Genomic DNA, 18,505 nt, shown 5'->3' with positions numbered 1-18,505 from the left:
TATGCGGGAATCGCTGGTCGGCGCGGACTCAGTGAGCTGAAGGGCCTGTTTCCCACATGGGGAAGTATTGTTGTACATTAAGTGTAAGAAAATAACTGCAGATGCTGGTACAAATCGAAGGTATTTATTCACAAAATGCTGGAGTAACTCAGCAGGTCAGGCAGCATCTCGGGAGAGAAGGAATGGGCGACGTTTCGGGTCGAGGCCCTTCTTTTGTACATTAGTAAGTTTCAGGATTGTGAACAACAATAAATTTAAATCCAACTAATTGAATCGAATGTCACAAAACTATCCATAATGATGACACAAATTAATAGACTAGTTCAAAAACCATTTGATGACCCCCAGGGAAAAAAAAATCTATTGACCCTACCTTCCCCAACCTGCAACTCCGGAGCAATCAACTTGTTTGATATTTAACAGCCTTAGTGGTGCAGGTAACTTGGAAGTGGACAATAAATGCTGGCTTTGGCAGTAACATCCTAAATCTCATGAATTCATTTTAAAAATGCAGTAATGAAAACCTCTTGCATTACTCTGTGGATTAATTTTAGGCTGATTATGCAATAATTGGTTGGATTTGATCTGCTCCAGTTTTTTTTTGTAGACAGGACATATTTAAACAATTCTCCACTTTGTTAGATAGATTCCCAGCCTAACAGCCATAGTGGAATAATATAAGAAAATAACTGCAGATGCTGGTACAAATCGAAGGTATTTATTCACAAAATGCTGGAGTAACTCAGCAGGTCAGGCAGCATCTCGGGAGAGAAGGAATGGGTGACGTTTCGGGTCGAGTCCCTTCTTCAGACTGATGTCAGGGGGGCGGGACAAAGGAAGGATATAGGTGGAGACAGGAAGATAGAGGGAGATCTGGGAAGGAGGAGGGGAAGAGAGGGACAGAGGAACTATCTAAAGTTGGAGAAGTCGATATTCATACCACTGGGCTACCAGCTGCCCAGGCGAAATATGAAGTGCTGTTCCTCCAATTTCCGGTGGGCCTCGCTATGGCACTGGAGGAGGCCCATGACAGAAAGGTCAGACTGGGAATGGGAGGGGGAGTTAAAGTGCTCGGCCACCGGGAGATCAGTTTGGTCAATGCGGACCGAGCGCAGATGTTGAGCGAAGTGATCGCCGAGCCTGCGCTTGGTTTCGCCGATGTAAATAAGTTGACATCTAGTGCAGCGGATGCAATAGATGAGGTTGGAGGAGGTGCAGGTGAACCTTTGTCTCACCTGGAAAGACTGTTTGGGTCCTTGGATGGAGTTGAGGGGACCCAAACAGTTGAGGGGGGAGGTAAAGGGACAGGTGTTGCATCTCGTGCCGTTGCAGGGGAAAGTGCCCGGGGATGGGGTGGTTTGGGTAGGAAGGGACGAGTGGACCAGGGAGTTATGGAGGGAACGGTCTCTGCGGAATGCAGAGAGGGGAGGGGATGGGAAAATATGGCCAGTGGTGGGGTCCCGTTGTAGGTGACGGAAATGTTGGTGGATGAGCCCACAATACACAGTCATAAGATCATTAGGTCATAAGGAATAGGAGTAGAATTAGGCCATTCAGCCCATCAAGTCTACTCCGCCATTCAATCATTGCTGATCTATCTCTCCCTCCTAACCCCATTCTCCTGCCTTATCTCCATAACCTATGACACCCGTACTAATCAAGAATCTATCTATCTCTACCTTAAAAATATCCACTGACTTGGCCTCCACAGGCTTCTGTGGCAAAGAATTCCACAGATTCACCACCAGTCCACTCACTTATTTCTTTGTGGGAACGTCAGCAAGTGAATGACGTAGAGTATCCATTTAAATGTGTTACAAACAAATGTTTTCAACCTTAAGTACTCATCTGCTGGGCATCTTCATCATTGAGAATGGGGCTAATTATTGTGCCCCTTCTCCTTTAATTCCTCAATAGTCTGCCATCATTCATGGTTGGATATGGCAGGACCACTATAAAGTAATTTCCAGGTTTAAGCTTCTGTATTTTGCCTGTTATTCCACTGTTTATCTGCAACACCTACGAACTCCCCAACTCTTGACCTCACAGTAGTCTGAGATTTCCCACCACCAATTACCATCCCAAACTCCCCAATCCCACAAATGTCCTGTTGTCCCAAATCCCTGACCCCAGTCACCCCAGCTCACATTTCCAGATTAACTGAACCCAGCAACCCCATCACAAGTACATCACATTTCAAAATGAAGTCCTGTTTACCCCAACTTCACCCAACCCCCCCCTCCCCCAACTAGGCAGCAATTCCATCCCCCCCACCCACCTCCACCCCCCCCTCCACCCTTCCCCGTCCCCACAATGATCTCCAACCTTTATCTTCTCCACCTACCCTTTGCTTGAACACATGCAACGTACGTTCAAAATTACTGATGATATTTATAGAGTCTGGCTGGTAACTGAAAAAAAAGCAACGACATAAGAAAATGCAGCTGCTGGAAGCTTGAACAACTAAAAAATGGCATTGCCTCTCTGTGCATTGATCCACAGTGCACCAATTTGGATGTGCAATTACAGGCCCATCCTCCCATAATGAACCTAGTGAGGCAAAAGGATTTTTACTGCCATCGAGCCTCTAATAGTCACCGCTAATGATACTAGCATTTCACTTCAGTTGTATTGGTGGGATTTGAACTCAGATCTCTAAATGTTTAGACCAGGCCACTAAGTTAAAAATCCACTGATTCAAGATTCAAGATAGCTTTATTTGTCATCCAATATTGGACGAAATTCAGTCACCCACAATCCAACAATAAAAGCATTAAATAAGCATTAAACTATTATAACTATTACTATTACTCTACCTGCCCCATCTCGCTGGTAAACCATGATGGGTTAAATAGACTCTTTATGTGTTGCAACAGCGCAGGGGCTAACAGACAAGGTCAAAAGGACAAAGATGCTTTGTGGTGGTATGATATGAAATTTGTAAGTTTGGTGGAGTGAGCTGGCATACTGTAATATGGGACGGACAAACCTTTCTTGAACATGTGCTGTCAATAAATGACATACTCTATTCATAACATTTATACTCGTACCCACTATTTGGAATGCCTACGTTTATGAGTCGAGGGTGGGTGGAGGGGATGGGGTGTAGTTGGAGGCAGTGTGTTTTAAACTTTAAAATTTCATCTCTTATCACCACAATGCTTTTTTGTCCTTTTGACCTTGCCTGTTTAACGCTCCTCCACTCTTTCTCTACAGCCTAAACCTTACAATTTTCACCAAGGCTGAAAATGCCTATGATTATTTCAATGCCTGCAAAGAAGCTCCAGTGTCAATATTGCTCAAATGCAGTGATTTACCTTTAAATATCTTTCATTGCAAACAGCAGTCCTTTAAGAAATATACAGTCCCGATTAGGCAGGCCCCAATTCATTACACCCCTGTACAAGTCCCAAGCTGTGCAATGAGCATGTGTAATTTATTAAAATTACCTGACCTTGCTGAATCCACCCAAGGTCAGCATCCCTACTTCAATTCTACGAGTGCATTTGCATTTGCAACAATCCCAGAGCCATTTTCCCTGGGACAGTGGAATCATTCCCTTCTGCCTTAACCCAGCCAATGCTGCTTTCCGATTTCAGAAAATTACTGTCTGTCGGGCAGAAGCACTTCAGGAAAATTGCCCAGGCTTATTAGAATTATGTGTGACTGTCATTTACTTAAACTCGTTGTAAATGATCACATTTTCACATTTCTAAAAATTTAGCATGCATGAAAAGAATTGACTGAATAATTTTCAATTAAACCAAATGGGAAACATTAAATGAAAGTGTTTTATGGTTGTTAGTAGCTTTCTGGTCACTCGTTTCGAATGGATGGGGAATAAAAATTGTAATTTGCCATGGGGAACAAGTGCTAAAACATTACAGACACAGGCTTAGGTTTATTATTATCACGTGCATCAAGGTACAGTGAAAAGGCTGTGTTTAGTATGCTATCCAATTAAATCAGATGGTACTGTATATAAATACAATGAAGTCAAACTCAAGCACAAAAGGTAGAACAAGGTGCATAGTCTTCAAAATTGTCAGTGCATCAGTTCCAGAGACAAGTCCAATGTCTGCAATGGGGTGTGGGGGGGGGGGGGGGGGGGATGAGGTGAACCGTATAATACCTAAGCCTATGAAAGGACTGCTCATAAGCCTGCTAAAGAAGGGGTAGAAGCTGTTCCTGAGATTGGTGGTGGGTCCTAACATAACATGTTAAATAGATAAGTTGAAGAAAGCTACAATGGTCTGAACACATCATGAGAAGGCCAACATCAGAATGCAGGAAATTAAGAAGGAAAAGAGAACATGAGAGAAAAATGCACACGGTTACAAATTAATTACCAGGATGGTCAGCTATCAACTCATTATCATATCATATCATATCATATCATATATATATATATAGCCGGAAACAGGCCTTTTCGGCCCACCAAGTCCGTGCCGCTCAGCGATCCCCGCATATTAACACTATCCTACACCCACTAGGGACAATTTTTACCTTTACCCAGCCAATTAACCTACATACCTGAGTTGAGTTGAGAGTGCTCTAAACCACCAAACAAAGGGCAAAATGGAGGAAGTTGTTTATTTGAAAAAAAGGCTTTTCTTCCATCTTGACTATAGGTGTACGGTAGAGAGCATATGGACTGGGTGCAACACGGCCTGGTTCGGCAACTTGAATGACGAGGAGTGAAGAAGACAGCAAAAGGTTGTGAACACTGCCCAGTCCATCACGGGTTCTGACCTCCCCACGATTGAAGGAATTTACTGGAGTTGCTGCCTCAAAAAGGCAGCCAGCATCATCAGAGAACCACACACCATCCTGGCCACACACTCATTTCACCCCTGCCATCGGGAAGAAGGTACAGGAGCCTGAAAACTGTTATGCCCAGGTTTAGGAACAGCTTCTTCCCTCTTGCCATTAGATAATACAATCTCAAATAAGTTCTGAATCACAAAGACTATTATTGTTATTATTGCACTATTATTGTTTATTTGTTTTATATGTGTACATATGTGTGCGTGTGTGTGTATATATACATGTATGTATAAAGAGTCATAGATAGAGTCATAGAGTAATACAGTGTGGAAACAATGCCTTCGGCCCAACTTGCTCACACCAGCCAACATGTCCAAGCTACACGAGTCCCATCAGCCTGCTCTTGGTCCATATCCCTCCATACTTGTCCTATCCATGCACCTATCTAACTGTTTCTTAAATGTTGGGATAGTCCCAGCCTCGGCTACCTCCTCTGGCAGCTTGTTCCATACACCCACTACCCTTTGTGTGAATAAGTTACCCCTCAGCTTCCTATTAAATCTTTTCCCCTTCACCTTGAACCTATGTCCTCTGGTCCTTGATTCCCTTACTCTGGGCAAGAGATTCTGTGCATCTATCCGATCTATTCCTCTCATTATTTTATACATCTCTATAAGATCACCCCTCACCCTCCTCCGCTCCAAGGAATAGAGACCCAGCCTACACAACCTCTCCCTATAGCTCAGACCCTCTAGTCCTGGCAATATCCTCGTAAATCTTCTCTGAACCCTTTCAAGCTTGACAATATCTTTCCTGTAACATGGTGCACAGAACTGAACACAATACTCTAAATGTGGTCTCACCAACGTCTTATACAATTGCAAAATGACCTCCCAACTTCTATACTCAATACTCTGACTGATGAAGGCCAATGTGCCAAAGGCCTTTTTGACCACCTTATCTACCTGCGACTCGACCTTCAAGGAACCATGCACCTCCACTCCTAGATCCCTCTGCTCTACAACACTCCCAAGAGGCCTACCATTCACTGTAGGTCCTGCCCTTGTTAGACGTCTCAAAATGCACCACCTCACATTTCTCTGTATTAAATTCCATCAACCATTCCTCAGCCCACCTGGCTAATCGATCACAATGCTGCAATCTTTCACAACTATCTTCACTATCTGTAAAATCTCCCACATTTGTCTTATCAGTGAGCGTCCAAATCTTGCCCTGCATGTTCTCATCCAAATCATTGATTTAGATGACAAACAGTACCGGGCCCAGCACTGAACCTTGAGGCACACTGCTAGTCACAGTCATATATCATCTTGATTGTTCTGCCGTTTGTTTGTGCCGCTGTTTGTTTGTGCCGTATGTTTGTGTCTGTTGACACGGTATCGCGACAATTTTAGGCCTACCTTATTCACCATTGTCCTGGGGTGGGCTGGAGGCTGTTTTGTTCAAATTGGTATTATATTTTTAAAGATATTGACATTTGTAAGTTAAAAAAATAATTTTTCCATTACCCTGGCCGCGTTTGGCGTCACAATGGGACCCGCCCGAGTGACGGGAGTGGCGACCATTGGGGGGGGGGGTGCCCAAGATGGCTGCAGGGGGCAGGAACTGCCCGAGTGACGGGAGTGGCGGCCAATGGGGGGGGGGGGCTGTTGAGCCGTCGAGTTGAAACTTTAACAAATGCGACCGGCGCCCGTCCCGGCATGCCCCGTGCCTGACCTTCCTCCCATGGTGCAGTGCGGCGTCAGAGAGTCAAACAAGATGGTCATGGCCGCCGTTCGCCACCAAGCTGCTGCTGCAGGAGAGGTGTCCACCCAAAGGGTCCACGGCTCGCTCTGGCCGACGCGATGGCCGCCCGGGGCAGAGGAGAGTGGCTCCCTCTCCTGTTTCCTGTCTTCCCTCGCCCGCCCACGGCCCCGGGGGACACTCCCTGGCTGAAAACGGGTCCACGGATCGTCAGTTGGGGGAGGGTTGGCGGGCCCGCAGGAGAGGCTTGCACCCAACGGGGGTTGCCACGTCCCTAGGGGAGGTTTCAGGGAGGGTTGCTAGGCCCACAGGAGAGATTTGAAAATCAGTTTTTAAACTTTAATACTTACGTAAGATGTCCACCGCATCCGCACGTGCGCAGTTGGGGGAGGGTTGCCGCTCGGAGGGGGGCGGGCCCCGCATGAGTGATGGGAGTGGCGGCCAATGAGGGGAGGGGGGTGAGGAGATCTCTCCTGCTGCTGGCCACAGGAGAGGTTGGCACGGAGGGTTACCGGGCCCACAGGAGATATGGGCCCAACGGGTCCACGCCCGGCTATATAATATAAATGTGTATTTGTGAGTATGTGCATAAATACACACACTGAACTTTGATTCTCGTTTATAACATTGTTTAAAGTGAACTATGTTTACACATTCTGTTGTGCTGCTGCAAGGAAAAATTTCATTGTTCTATCTGGGACATATTACAATAAAACACTCTTGACTCTCGATAATGTAGGAAGGAATTTTGTACTCTACCTGTACCCTATATGTGACTTTACTCAGATAGGCACAGACACAAAAGAAAACACTTCATAGATCAGCAATCGGTCTATCGAACAAGTCGGTTTATTAAAGGCCTTGGCGATGTACATTGAAAACAGTGTGAGCAAGCCCAAACGGCTTCAATAAGCCATAGTAACCACAACATTTTATATCCTCATGACACAATTAGTTGTGGAGTTGAAATAAACCATTAATCAATATCTCTGTAACGTTCCATCCTTGTCTTTCGTTACTGTTAACTTTAATCTTACGTTTCCTATTGTTTTGAAACTCCCTCCCATGTATGTAACGTGTTGATACCATAAATGTCGAGATTCTACTCGCTAGATGGGGTCCCCCTCGTCAAAAAGGTTGTTTGGTAACCTTTGGGAGACTTGCCTGCTAAACACAGTAACAAAGAGCAGTTGTAATCTCAAGATTGCAACAGAGAAGAACCTAGACAGACCTACGAAGGACTGTCCTCCTCCCGACTGATAAGAAAGTCTGCTTTTCAACTTTAGCTATTCTGACTCCTATCTTGGCCATTTTTCCCCATCATGTTTCCCGAGAATGTGAGTTCTAGGGTTAACCGTATCATAGCCTACTCACCCTCCTTATCATTCTCAAAATTCCCGACAACAATATGATTTATATCATTCGCAATTCATTGTTTACAAATATACAAATATACATTGAATTAAAATATCACAATTTTTTGTCCAGGATGCACTCCAGTGCCTATGGTATCCACTGGTCCCGAAGGCCTCCTGAGAGCCAGTGGACATTGTTAGCTCCCTCTGTTTCTACAACCAAGTCCCCCACCCTTCTCACCTCTCCCATTCGCTATCCGGATGAAACACAGACAATTCCAAGTCACAGAAATGAAAAGTGGGCTGGGATCAATAAAACCAAATTAAAACATCAGTTGCACGCACTGCTCTGTGCAACACTCTCCACCCTGATGTACAGAATAAGAGGAGGACTTCTCCACAGAGAGACCACCATTTGAAACACTCCTCACTGCCGGATGACATAACGGACTGCCATGACATATCCAGCTGGCAAACGAGGGCGAGAAATAAGAGTGTGCAGGAACAGCCCATGTTCCTAATGAAGAGGCACAGAGGGATATTTCCAACAGATGGCTCATGTTGTGCAAGATGTGCTCCCAATGAAGGTTTCTGGGCCTGGTTCTGATGAGCAATTTCAGCCAAGCAGAAATCAGCCCAGCCCAGCCCAGATCACCCTGGACTCACAAACCCTTTCCACGCCCATTGTGATGGGACAGCCAGAGGCTTGCCCCTTCGTTGTTCACTCCATCCCTCTGAAACAACCAGAAGGCTTCCCTCGCCAGCTGGGGAGCACTCCTTGTCCAAACCTCTGATGTTGTTGTTGTTCGTCCTTCAGGTTCGAAGATGACCATGACTTCACTTTCATTTGGAGGATTGGTGACTGTGGGTCCGGAAGTGACAGGCGAGGCCAATCTGGGCCCGGAAGACACGCCCACACTTAGGACACAAGTGGATGGGTGCTGCAGTGGATGTGGAGGTAGCCCGGGCCTTGTGCGCAGTGCGTTTCCTCTGGGCCTCTGCAGTGCATCTATCTGCCTTGATGTTATCCAGCAGGGTTCGCACGTTCCACGTGCTGAGGTTGAGCACCTTCAACTTGTTTTTCTTATTATTTCGACCGCTGATTCGGATCCACGCCAGCTGCGGTATGCTGGCCAAGGAGAAGTGAAGCAGGCTATGTTTGAGGCACCTTTTCTAGCCCCTTCCTCCATGGAGATGAGCAGAGCGAATCCTAAAGAGGGCTGCTCAGACACCCGGGGGGCTGCCGAACTCCACTGCTGCTTCGGTCCAGTAGAGAGCGACCCTATGCCCTGGGCCGCCTGTGTGCAGGTTCGTGACTACAGCTTCCAGTGTATCCACACCTGCTGCTTCGCCACTCTGCCATCGCCACAGAACTTGTGGTTGCACGGTATCGGGTTGGTCAATAGACAATAGACAATAGGTGCAGGAGGAGGCCATTCGGCCCTTCGAGCCAGCACCGCCATTCAATGTGATCATGGCTGATCATTCTCAATCAGTACCCCGTTCCTGCCTTCTCCCCATACCCCCTGACTCCGCTATCCTTAAGAGCTCTATCTAGCTCTCTCGTGAAAGTATTCAGTGAATTGGCCTCCACTGCCCTCAGAGGCAGAGATTTCCACAGATTCACAACTCTCTGACTAAAAAAGTTTTTCCTCATCTTTGTTCTAAATGACCTACCCCTTATTCTTAAACTGTGCCCCCTGGTTCTGGACTCCCCCAACATTAGGAACATGTTTCCTGCCTCTAACGTGTCCAACCCCTTAATAATTTTATACGTTTCGATAAGATCCCCTCTCATCCTTCTAAATTCCAGTGTATACAAACCTAGTCGCTCCAGCCTTTCAACATATGACAGTCCCGCCATTCCGGGAATTAACCTAGTAAACCTACGCTGCACGCCCTCAATAGCAAGAATATCCTTCCTCAAATTTGGAGACCAAAACTGCACACAGTACGGGGGGGGGAGCAGGAGCAGATATGGCTGTGGTAACGAGTCTGGGTCAGTACTCCAGTACTGCACACAGTACTCCAGGTGCGGTCTCACTAGGGCCCTGTACAACTGCAGAAGGACCTCTTTGCTCCTATACTCAACTCCTCATGACTTACTTGGATTTAAGTGGGGAGTGCATGACTTACGCTTGACTTGGATTTAAGTGGGGAGTTGCGCAGATCTTTCTGCCCGTTGAACCTTCTGGTGGTTTCCTCCGAGCAATCTGCCGAACACAGACTTCACATGCTAGGTAGACAAGCCCTAAAGCCGCTGGAACCAACGACTTGCCGACTGTACATGTGGCATGCACACAAGACAGTGGAGACAACGTGGGGGCGGGGTCGTCCAACTCCTGTACAAGTCCCATTTAGGACTTGCCCACTGCCCAGAAAACTCTGATAAGGTCCCAGTGAAAGGGAGGCCACTCCTGCAGAGCAGCATGGCTAATGCTCATCACTGGGATCAGCATGTCACACCCTGAATGCAGTGCCTCAGGAGGAAAAAATACTGCAAGGATGCTCAGTGTACACATATGCCAGCAAAGTCCAAAGATAATAGAGCAGAGCAAGATTGACCACTCGACCCTAAAAACCGTAGTACGTCATGGGGCCATTTTAGTAGGCCCCATTTAAAAAGAAAAATAACAAAAATTTGTGAATTGATAGATGAGATATATTCTGCATTTTAATGGTATCATCACACATACTGTTCACCCACAACACTGATTACACTGCGAGAGGCATAGCCAACGGCGGGTTTTGCTTACTAAAATGGAGGATGTTACGCTCCTTTGCGTACTACACTTCAGTATATGCGATTTCGATGGATTGGTCCATCTTGCTCCTCTAGTATCTTTGGCAAAGTCCAAAGACAGAGAATCACCTGGGGTTCAGGTGGCAACCACTCACCAGCGACTGACCACCCTACTCAATCAGGAGATTCACAACCTTAGCAGAGGCTCAGTGCTTCCAATAGAAATCCACCAGATCCATCTGGATCTTGGTGTCAAAAGTAGAGGGCAGGACCAAAGTGACCAGAGGTCACCAATTGGTTCCTGCATCATCCAGCACTCCAGGATGTTTGATTTGACTTGAGAATGATGCAAAATCTTAGAATTTGTTGGAAAATTAACACATTTATTTTTAGAGATTGCAAAAGATTAATTATACTAATGGGATTGTCCGGTCAAATCTTTCTTTAATAAACTGAGCTCACTCAGTTTTGCCAATTGTCTGATTTAATCATTGTTACTCAGCCTTTCAAAATGTAAAATCCTATATATTCATGGTGCCCTCTGCAGTGATTCACCCCTGCAGTGAGTGGCTCATCTCGTTATCTCTAATGGGTTCTGCTGACTACAAGGCAAAAGTCAGGAATAGAGTCAGAGTGTCGTGGAGTGATACAGTGTGGAAAAAGGCCCTTCAGCCCAACTTGCCCACGCCGGCCAACATGTCCCAGCTGCACTAGTCCGACCTGCCAGTTTTTGGTCCATATCCCTCCAAACCTGTCCTATCCATGTACCTGCCTAACTGTTGCTTAATGTTGGGATAGTCCCTGCCTCAACTACCTCCTCTGGCAGCTTGTTCCATACATCCGCCACTCTTTGTGTGAAAAAATTACCTCTCAGATTCCTATTAAATCTTTTCCCCTTCACCTTAAACCCATGTCCTCTGGTCCTCGATTCACCTACGCTGGGCAAGAGACCGCTCGGTCCGCATTAACAAAACTGATCTCCCGGTGGCCGAGCACTTTAACTCCCCCTCCCATTCCCAGTCTGACCTTTCTGTCATGGGCCTCCTCCAGTGCCATAGTGAGGCCCACCGGAAATTGGAGGAACAGCACCTCATATTTCGCATGGGCAGTTTGCAGCCCGGTGGTATGAACGTCGACTTCTCCAACTTTAGATAGTTCCTCTGTCCCTCCCTTCCCCTCCTCCTTCCCAGATCTCCCTCTATCTTCCTGTCTCCACCTATATCCTTCCTTTGTCCCGCCCCCCTGACATCAGTCTGAAGAAGGGTCTCGACCCGAAACGTCGCCCATTCCTTCTCTCCCGAGATGCTGCCTGACCTGCTGAGTTACTCCAGCATTTTGTGAATAAATCGACTCTGTACATCTACCTGATCTATTCCTCTCCTGATCTTAAACACATTGAAAAGATCACCACTCATCCTCCTGTGCACCAAGGAACAGAGTCCCAGCCTACTCACCCTCTCCCTGTAGCTCACACCCTCCAGCCCTGGCAACATCATCGTAAATCGACTTTCCAGCTTGACAACATCGTGATAATGTGATGGAATAATTGAACAATTGCACTTCAAATAAGTCTCATGAACTTCAATGCCATCCAAGACAAAACTGTTTTGCCCATAAGCAAAATGCTTTACAATTATTTGTCTGGACTTCCAACAAAACCATTTGTTACCACCAAGTCCAGATCTCGGGGAGGCCGCACTTGCAAGCATCATGTTCAGCTTTGGCTACCCTGGATATAGAAAATATGTCATTCATCTAAAAAGGTGCAGAGAAGATTTACGAGGATGTTACCAGGACTCGAGGGCCTGACCTAAGGAGAGAGATTGAACAAGCTAGGTCTTTATTTCTGAAGGGTGCAAGAGGCTGAGGGGTGATCTTATGGAGGTGTTTAAGATCACGAGAGGAATAGCACAGTCTTTCTCCCCAGAGTATGGGAGTCAAGGACTAGAGGGCATTAGTTTAACCTGTGAGCGAAAGGATTTAATAGGAACCCGAGTGGCAGATTTTTTACATAGATGGTAATGTGTATAGCTGCCAGAGGAACTAGTTGAGGCAAGTACAGTAGCAACAAAGGTAGACAGGTGGGATGAGTGTAGATGGGGCATTTTGGTCAGCTGGGGCAAGTTGGGCTGAAGAGTGTATTTCCATGCTACATGACTCTATCACTGTCCCTGCCCCTATAGCTGAATGACAGATGATGTCACATCTGTCAGTGACTTAGCTATTGAACTCTGCATGGAGTATCAAGGCAGGCCCAATCTTGCTAGGATTCTCCCACATATTGATAGGAAACACCACATGGATGAGTCTCGCCCCAGCCACTCCCTGTTCTCCCCTCTCCCATCAGGCAAGAGGTACAAGAGTGTAAAAATGCACACCTCAGATTCAGGGACAGTTTCTTCCCAGCTGTTATCAGGCAACTGAACCACTCATAAGATAGACACAAAAAGCTGGAGTAACTCAGCAGGACAGGCAGCATCTCTGGAGAGAAGGAATGGGAGATGTTTCGGGTGGAGACCCTTCTTCAGACTATATGGGTAAGGGAAATGAGAGATATAGACGATGATGTAGAGAGATAAAGAACAAAGGATAAAAGATATTCCAAAAGTAACAATGATCAAGTTGATTGTTACAGGCAATTGTGAGCTGTTTGTTGGGTGAAATTGAGAAGCTCGTGCGACATGGGTGGGGCATGGATAGAGAGGGAATGCCGGGGCTACCTGAAGTGAGAGAAATCAATATTCGCACCACTGGGCTGTAAGCTGCCCAAGCGAAACCCCTCTATCACCACCTAGAGAGACACCTGACCTACCTCATTGGAGACCCTCGGACTATCTTTAATTACTGGACTATCTTGCACTAAATGTTAATCCCTTTATCATGTATCTGCACATTGTGGATGGCTCGATTGTAATCATGTGTTGTCTTTCTGCTGACTGGTTAGCATGCAACTAAAGCTTTTCACTGTACCTTGGTACACATGACAATAAACTAAACCAAACTAAAAAAAAAATCCTGTAATAAAATGTGATATTGCGGCACAGTGGTGCAGTGGGAGTGTTGCTGCTTTACAGCGCCAGAGACTCGGGTTCGATCCCGACAACGGGTGCTGTCTGTATGGAATTTGTACGTTTTCCCTGTGACCGCGTGGGTTTTCTCCAAGATCTTCAGTTTCCTCCCAAACTCCAAAGACGTACTGGTATGTAGGTTAATTGGATTGGTATAATTGTAAATTGTTCCTAGTGTGTGTAGGATAGTGTTCTTGTGCGGGGATCGCTGGTCGGCGCAGACTTGGTGGGCCAAAGGGCCTGTTTCCGCGCTGTATCTCTAAACAAAACTAAACGAGGTATAGGACTGTGGATGAGGACACAAAGGGAAAGGGACATTTTCTTCATAATATTTTGCAGCAATGATTTAATCTTTGAACTATTTATTGCTTTTATATGTGTTTTTTTTTGCATAAAGATGTTAAAGGCATTTAGAAATTGTTAAAATGCATTTCACCTTGGGACCTGGCTCAAACTTTACCAGCTAGGGATGTCTGTCAAAGGTATTTCCCAGTTAGCCAGTTTCCCAGTTAAGGCAGAGATAGATAGAAACTTGATTAGTACAACAATAGCCATCAACGATGGCTGAATGGGAGATACCAGAGGGTAACGGTTGACAATTGTATGTCAGGTTGGAGGCCAGTGTCTAGTGGAGTGCCCCAAGGATCTGTGTTGGGTCCACTGTTGTTTGTCATTTACATTAATGATCTGGATGATGGTGTGGCAAATTGGATTAGTAAATATGCAGATGATACTAAGATAGGTGGAGTAGTTGATAGTGAGGTAGATTTTCAAAGTCTACAGAGAGACTTGGGCCTTTTGGAAGGGTGGGCTGAAAGATGGCAGATGGAGTTTAATGCTGATAAGTGTGAGGTGCTGCATTTTGGTAGGACAAATCAAAATAGGACGTACAGGGTAAATGGTAGGGAATTGAGGAATGCAGTGGAACAGAGGGATCTGGGAATAACTGTGCATTGTTCCCTGAAGGTGGAATCTCATGTGGATAGGGTGGTGAAGAAGGCGTTTGGTATGCTTGCCTTTATAAATCAGAGCATCGAGTATAGAAGTTGGGATGTAATGTTGAAATTGTACAGGGCATTGGTGAGGCCGAATCTGGAGTATGGTGTGCAGTTCTGGTCGCCAAATTATAGGAAGGATGTCAACAAAATGGAGAGGGTACAGAGGAGATTTACTAGAATGTTGCCTGGGTTTCAGCACTTAGGCTACAGAGAGAGGTTGAACAGGTTGGGTCTTTATTCTTTGGAGCGTAGAAGGTTGAGGGGGGACTTGATAGAGGTTTTTTAAATTTTGAGAGGGACGGACAGAGTTGACGTGGGTAGGCTTTTCCCTTTGAGAGTGGGGAAGATTCCAACAAGGGGACATAGCTTCAGAATTGAGGGACAAAGGTTTAGGGGTAACATGAGGGGGAACTTCTTTACTCAGAGGGTTGTGGCTGTATGGAATGGGCTTCCGGTGGAAGTGGTGGAGGCTGGCTCGATTTTATTATTTAAGAGTAAATTGGATAGGTATATGGATAGGAGGGGATTGGAGGGTTATGGTCTGAGTGCAGGTAGATGAGACTAGGTCAGGGAGAATGGTCGGCGTGGACTGGTAGGGCCGGACAGGCCTGTTTCCATGCTGTAGTTGTTATATGTTATATGTTATAGGTGTCACATGTTATGGGGAGAAGGCAGGAGAATGGGGTTAGGAGGGAGAGTTAGATCAGCCATGATTGAATGGCGGAGTAGACTTGATGGGCCAAATGGCCTAATGCTACTTTTATTCCTTATGGCCTTAGCCATTATCTGCAGCTCTGTACTCACTGTCTGGATGACCACCTTAAAAGGTCTCTGGCACACAAAACCGTTGGTTTAGATTTATGTTTATTATTGTCACGTGTACGAAGGTACAGTGAAAAGCTTTGTTTTGCATGCCATACAATCACATCAGATGATACTATACAAATATACAATCAAGCCAGCTAAGGAGAAGAGAAAGATGCAGAGAGTAGAATATAGTTGTCAGCATTGTAACGTAACAGTTCCTGTAACAAAGTCCATTATATGCAATAAGGTAGTAGTAATTCATTAGTTTTATGGGGCTTAATGAAGGGCATGCAAATTTGAGCAATCACCAACCTCCACCTGCCCCAGACCCAAAGGTTTTAAACATTGTGGAGACCTTTCAGTTTCCAGTTCAAAATGCAATGACACATGGTCAAGATTTTAAACTTATGAATCCTTTGACCACATTCCAATACTCTGCCCATTCAATGCCTATTAATGGAATTGCTATAGCCAATGCACATGTTTTCATGTAGTTGAATACGGAATAACATTTTTTATTTAGCTGACCAAGTGTATTGCTTAGCTGCTCCCATCCATACATATTCTGTTTTGTACCCTATGTCTTCTTCAGTGTTAAATGAGATTTATTTTTGAGAGAACAATAGAACATAATATTTGCTTCCACCATCTTCGATAAACACACACCCTCTCAAATTGTTTAGCACTTTCTAAAGTCCAAAAGAATATCTAGCTTCATCTTTTTGTGCAGTGTGATTTCAAAGGCAGCAGCCCAGTGAAATGACACTAAGTAACAGCTCACCTGGATTAGGTAGTGAGAACAGAGTTTAAGGAGCTCCAGTAATTGAAGGTGACTTCCTGCTGCAAGCACGTCTTGGATTATACCCGGTTCCAGTAAGATCTGAAAATCAAACAATTCTGGTGTTTATATTTTGCAAATCACAGGAAGTCATCTACCCTGTTGAATCCACAACAGCAGTATGGAGGTGCAATCCCCCACTTCCCAGCCCCTATCCCACAATCTGCAAATTCTTTCCTTTCAGATGTACGTATTAGTAGTCTCCATTACTAGCCCCGGCAGTGCCTTCCTGATCCTAACTACTCACTATAAAAATTATTTTCCTCGATGACATTTGCCAAATATCTTCATTCTATACCCCTGCTTCTTGACCTTCAAAGGCAATAGTTTCTCCCCATCTACTCTGTCTACCTCTTTGTTTTTTTAAAAATAACTCCCATCAGATTTATCCCGCCCTCTTCTATTCCAAAGAGATCGATACCAGGATCTCCAGTCTGTGCACATAACAAAAGTTCCTAATCTCAGAAATCATTTCAGTAAATCTTTTTTTATTTCCTATCCGACCCTTTACATCCTTTCTGAACTATGGAATCCATACTGGACACAATTCCACAAATGTGATCGAACTAGGTCTGCCATCATTTCCTTTCTCTTGTATTTCATACCTTTCTTTATCAAGCCCAGGAACATGCACGCAACCTGCATTATCACCATCAATGAATTATATAAAAAGTCATGAAACATGGAAAATATCAGATTTCTTTCTAATCAGCCCATTCATCCATGCCAACCATGTTCCATTTACTGCATTTAGCCCATATCCCTCCAAAACCTTTCACACACGTGTCTAAATGTATTTTACATGTCTCCATTGTACCTGCCTCAACAGCTTCCTCTGGCAGTGCGTTCCATACATGCATCGCCCTCTTGATGAAGAAATTGTCCCTCAGATCTCTTAAATCCCCTCTCACCTTAAACCTATGCCCCCTCATTCTGGACTCCTCTATTCTGAAAAAGACTATGACCTTACCTGTGCCTCATGATTTTGTATGTCTCTATCAGGTCACCTTCAATCTACCTGTTTTGCACCTTGTTGGGGACTGTGCAGGTGCAAGCCTCCCACAAAGACATGTTGCAGCTCTTGAAGAGAAAACCATCCCGATTGTACTTGCCCCACCCAGCTCACAACCAGCCTCTGTGCTCAAGATGGCAAAGTCTGCACCATCTCATCAGCCATACCATCAATGCTATCCCGTGGCGTCCACACTCACTGGCAAGTGGTAGAAAGTGCAATCTACAGGTGACCTCTTTGAGGTCTTGTTTGTTAACCTCTCCTCTCACTTCCCCTAAACTGCCTGCAGGAACACTTTATCCCTTTTTTCTCCGTACATCAGTCATTTTATTGCGATGCTCATTGTTCCGAATCATAGCTGTATTACAACTCTATTCAGCATAAACACTATCAAAATAAAAGAGAAATTGAATACTTTTTAAACCATTCAGATGCAATGTAAAATCACAGCTGTCCCAAGGGATAAAAGGTCACGCATATGGTGAAACAAAGCCAAGCAGTAATCCAATTAGGTACAGTAAAACAAAAATACTTTCACAGGCTGGAGAGAAATAAGTCTCAGGAGGACAGAAAGGTATTGACCTCAGCTAAAGGCAACAAATGCTGCTAACAGAACAATCAAAATACTACTTTGGAGATAGTGGATAACTGCATTGAAATAGTAAAATCTCTTTTTAAGCTTGTTCGGAAGTCAAGAACCATTAAAGCAGCAGACAAGTATAAAAAGATTCCTCAGGTGAATTACCACGCTCTAAATGAGTGAGAAACAGCTCCCTTTCATTGATCTACATTACAGTGCACTCAGCTCATTCTTCACTCTTGTCAATCGTGCTCATGTAGTGTACAGTTAGAGCTGTAGTTGCAAGTGTCAGGATAGATGAAACAACAATAGGAACATACAATGGAAAATCAAGGATTCACCAAAAGGCGCTCAAAAAACACATACCAGCTATTGCTCATTGACTGGCGAGTGCACGAAGCTGTTAGCTCACTCTTGATATGGACATTAAAAGGCATCATCTTACACCAACGTTCAACAAATCAAATCCAGAAAAAAATTAATTCCACACACCTGATTAAAGATACTGACTGGCCTGTAAATTGGATAGCCTCAAGAAATGGGCTCAGGAATTTCAGCAGCTGGTGAATCTGC

At 45.0% G+C, this 18,505-nt stretch overlaps 1 protein-coding gene across 3 annotated transcripts in view; it reads right to left on the bottom strand.

Annotated features, from left to right (window-relative positions):
• Positions 1-18,505, bottom strand: part of klhl32 (kelch-like family member 32) — a 191,308-nt gene that overhangs the window by 95,598 nt on the left and 77,205 nt on the right. For all 3 annotated transcript variants that reach the window (XM_078399687.1, XM_078399688.1, XM_078399689.1), the window contains one exon: positions 16,284-16,382. In XM_078399687.1, coding sequence (XP_078255813.1) covers positions 16,284-16,382 — 99 coding nt within the window. The remainder of the gene's footprint in view (positions 1-16,283; positions 16,383-18,505) is intronic.

Source organism: Rhinoraja longicauda, chromosome 5, assembly GCF_053455715.1.
Source record: "Rhinoraja longicauda isolate Sanriku21f chromosome 5, sRhiLon1.1, whole genome shotgun sequence".
Lineage (NCBI taxonomy): Eukaryota > Metazoa > Chordata > Chondrichthyes > Rajiformes > Arhynchobatidae > Rhinoraja > Rhinoraja longicauda.
Note: the sequence above shows the minus strand (reverse complement) of the source record. Positions and strands in the feature narration are given on the sequence as shown.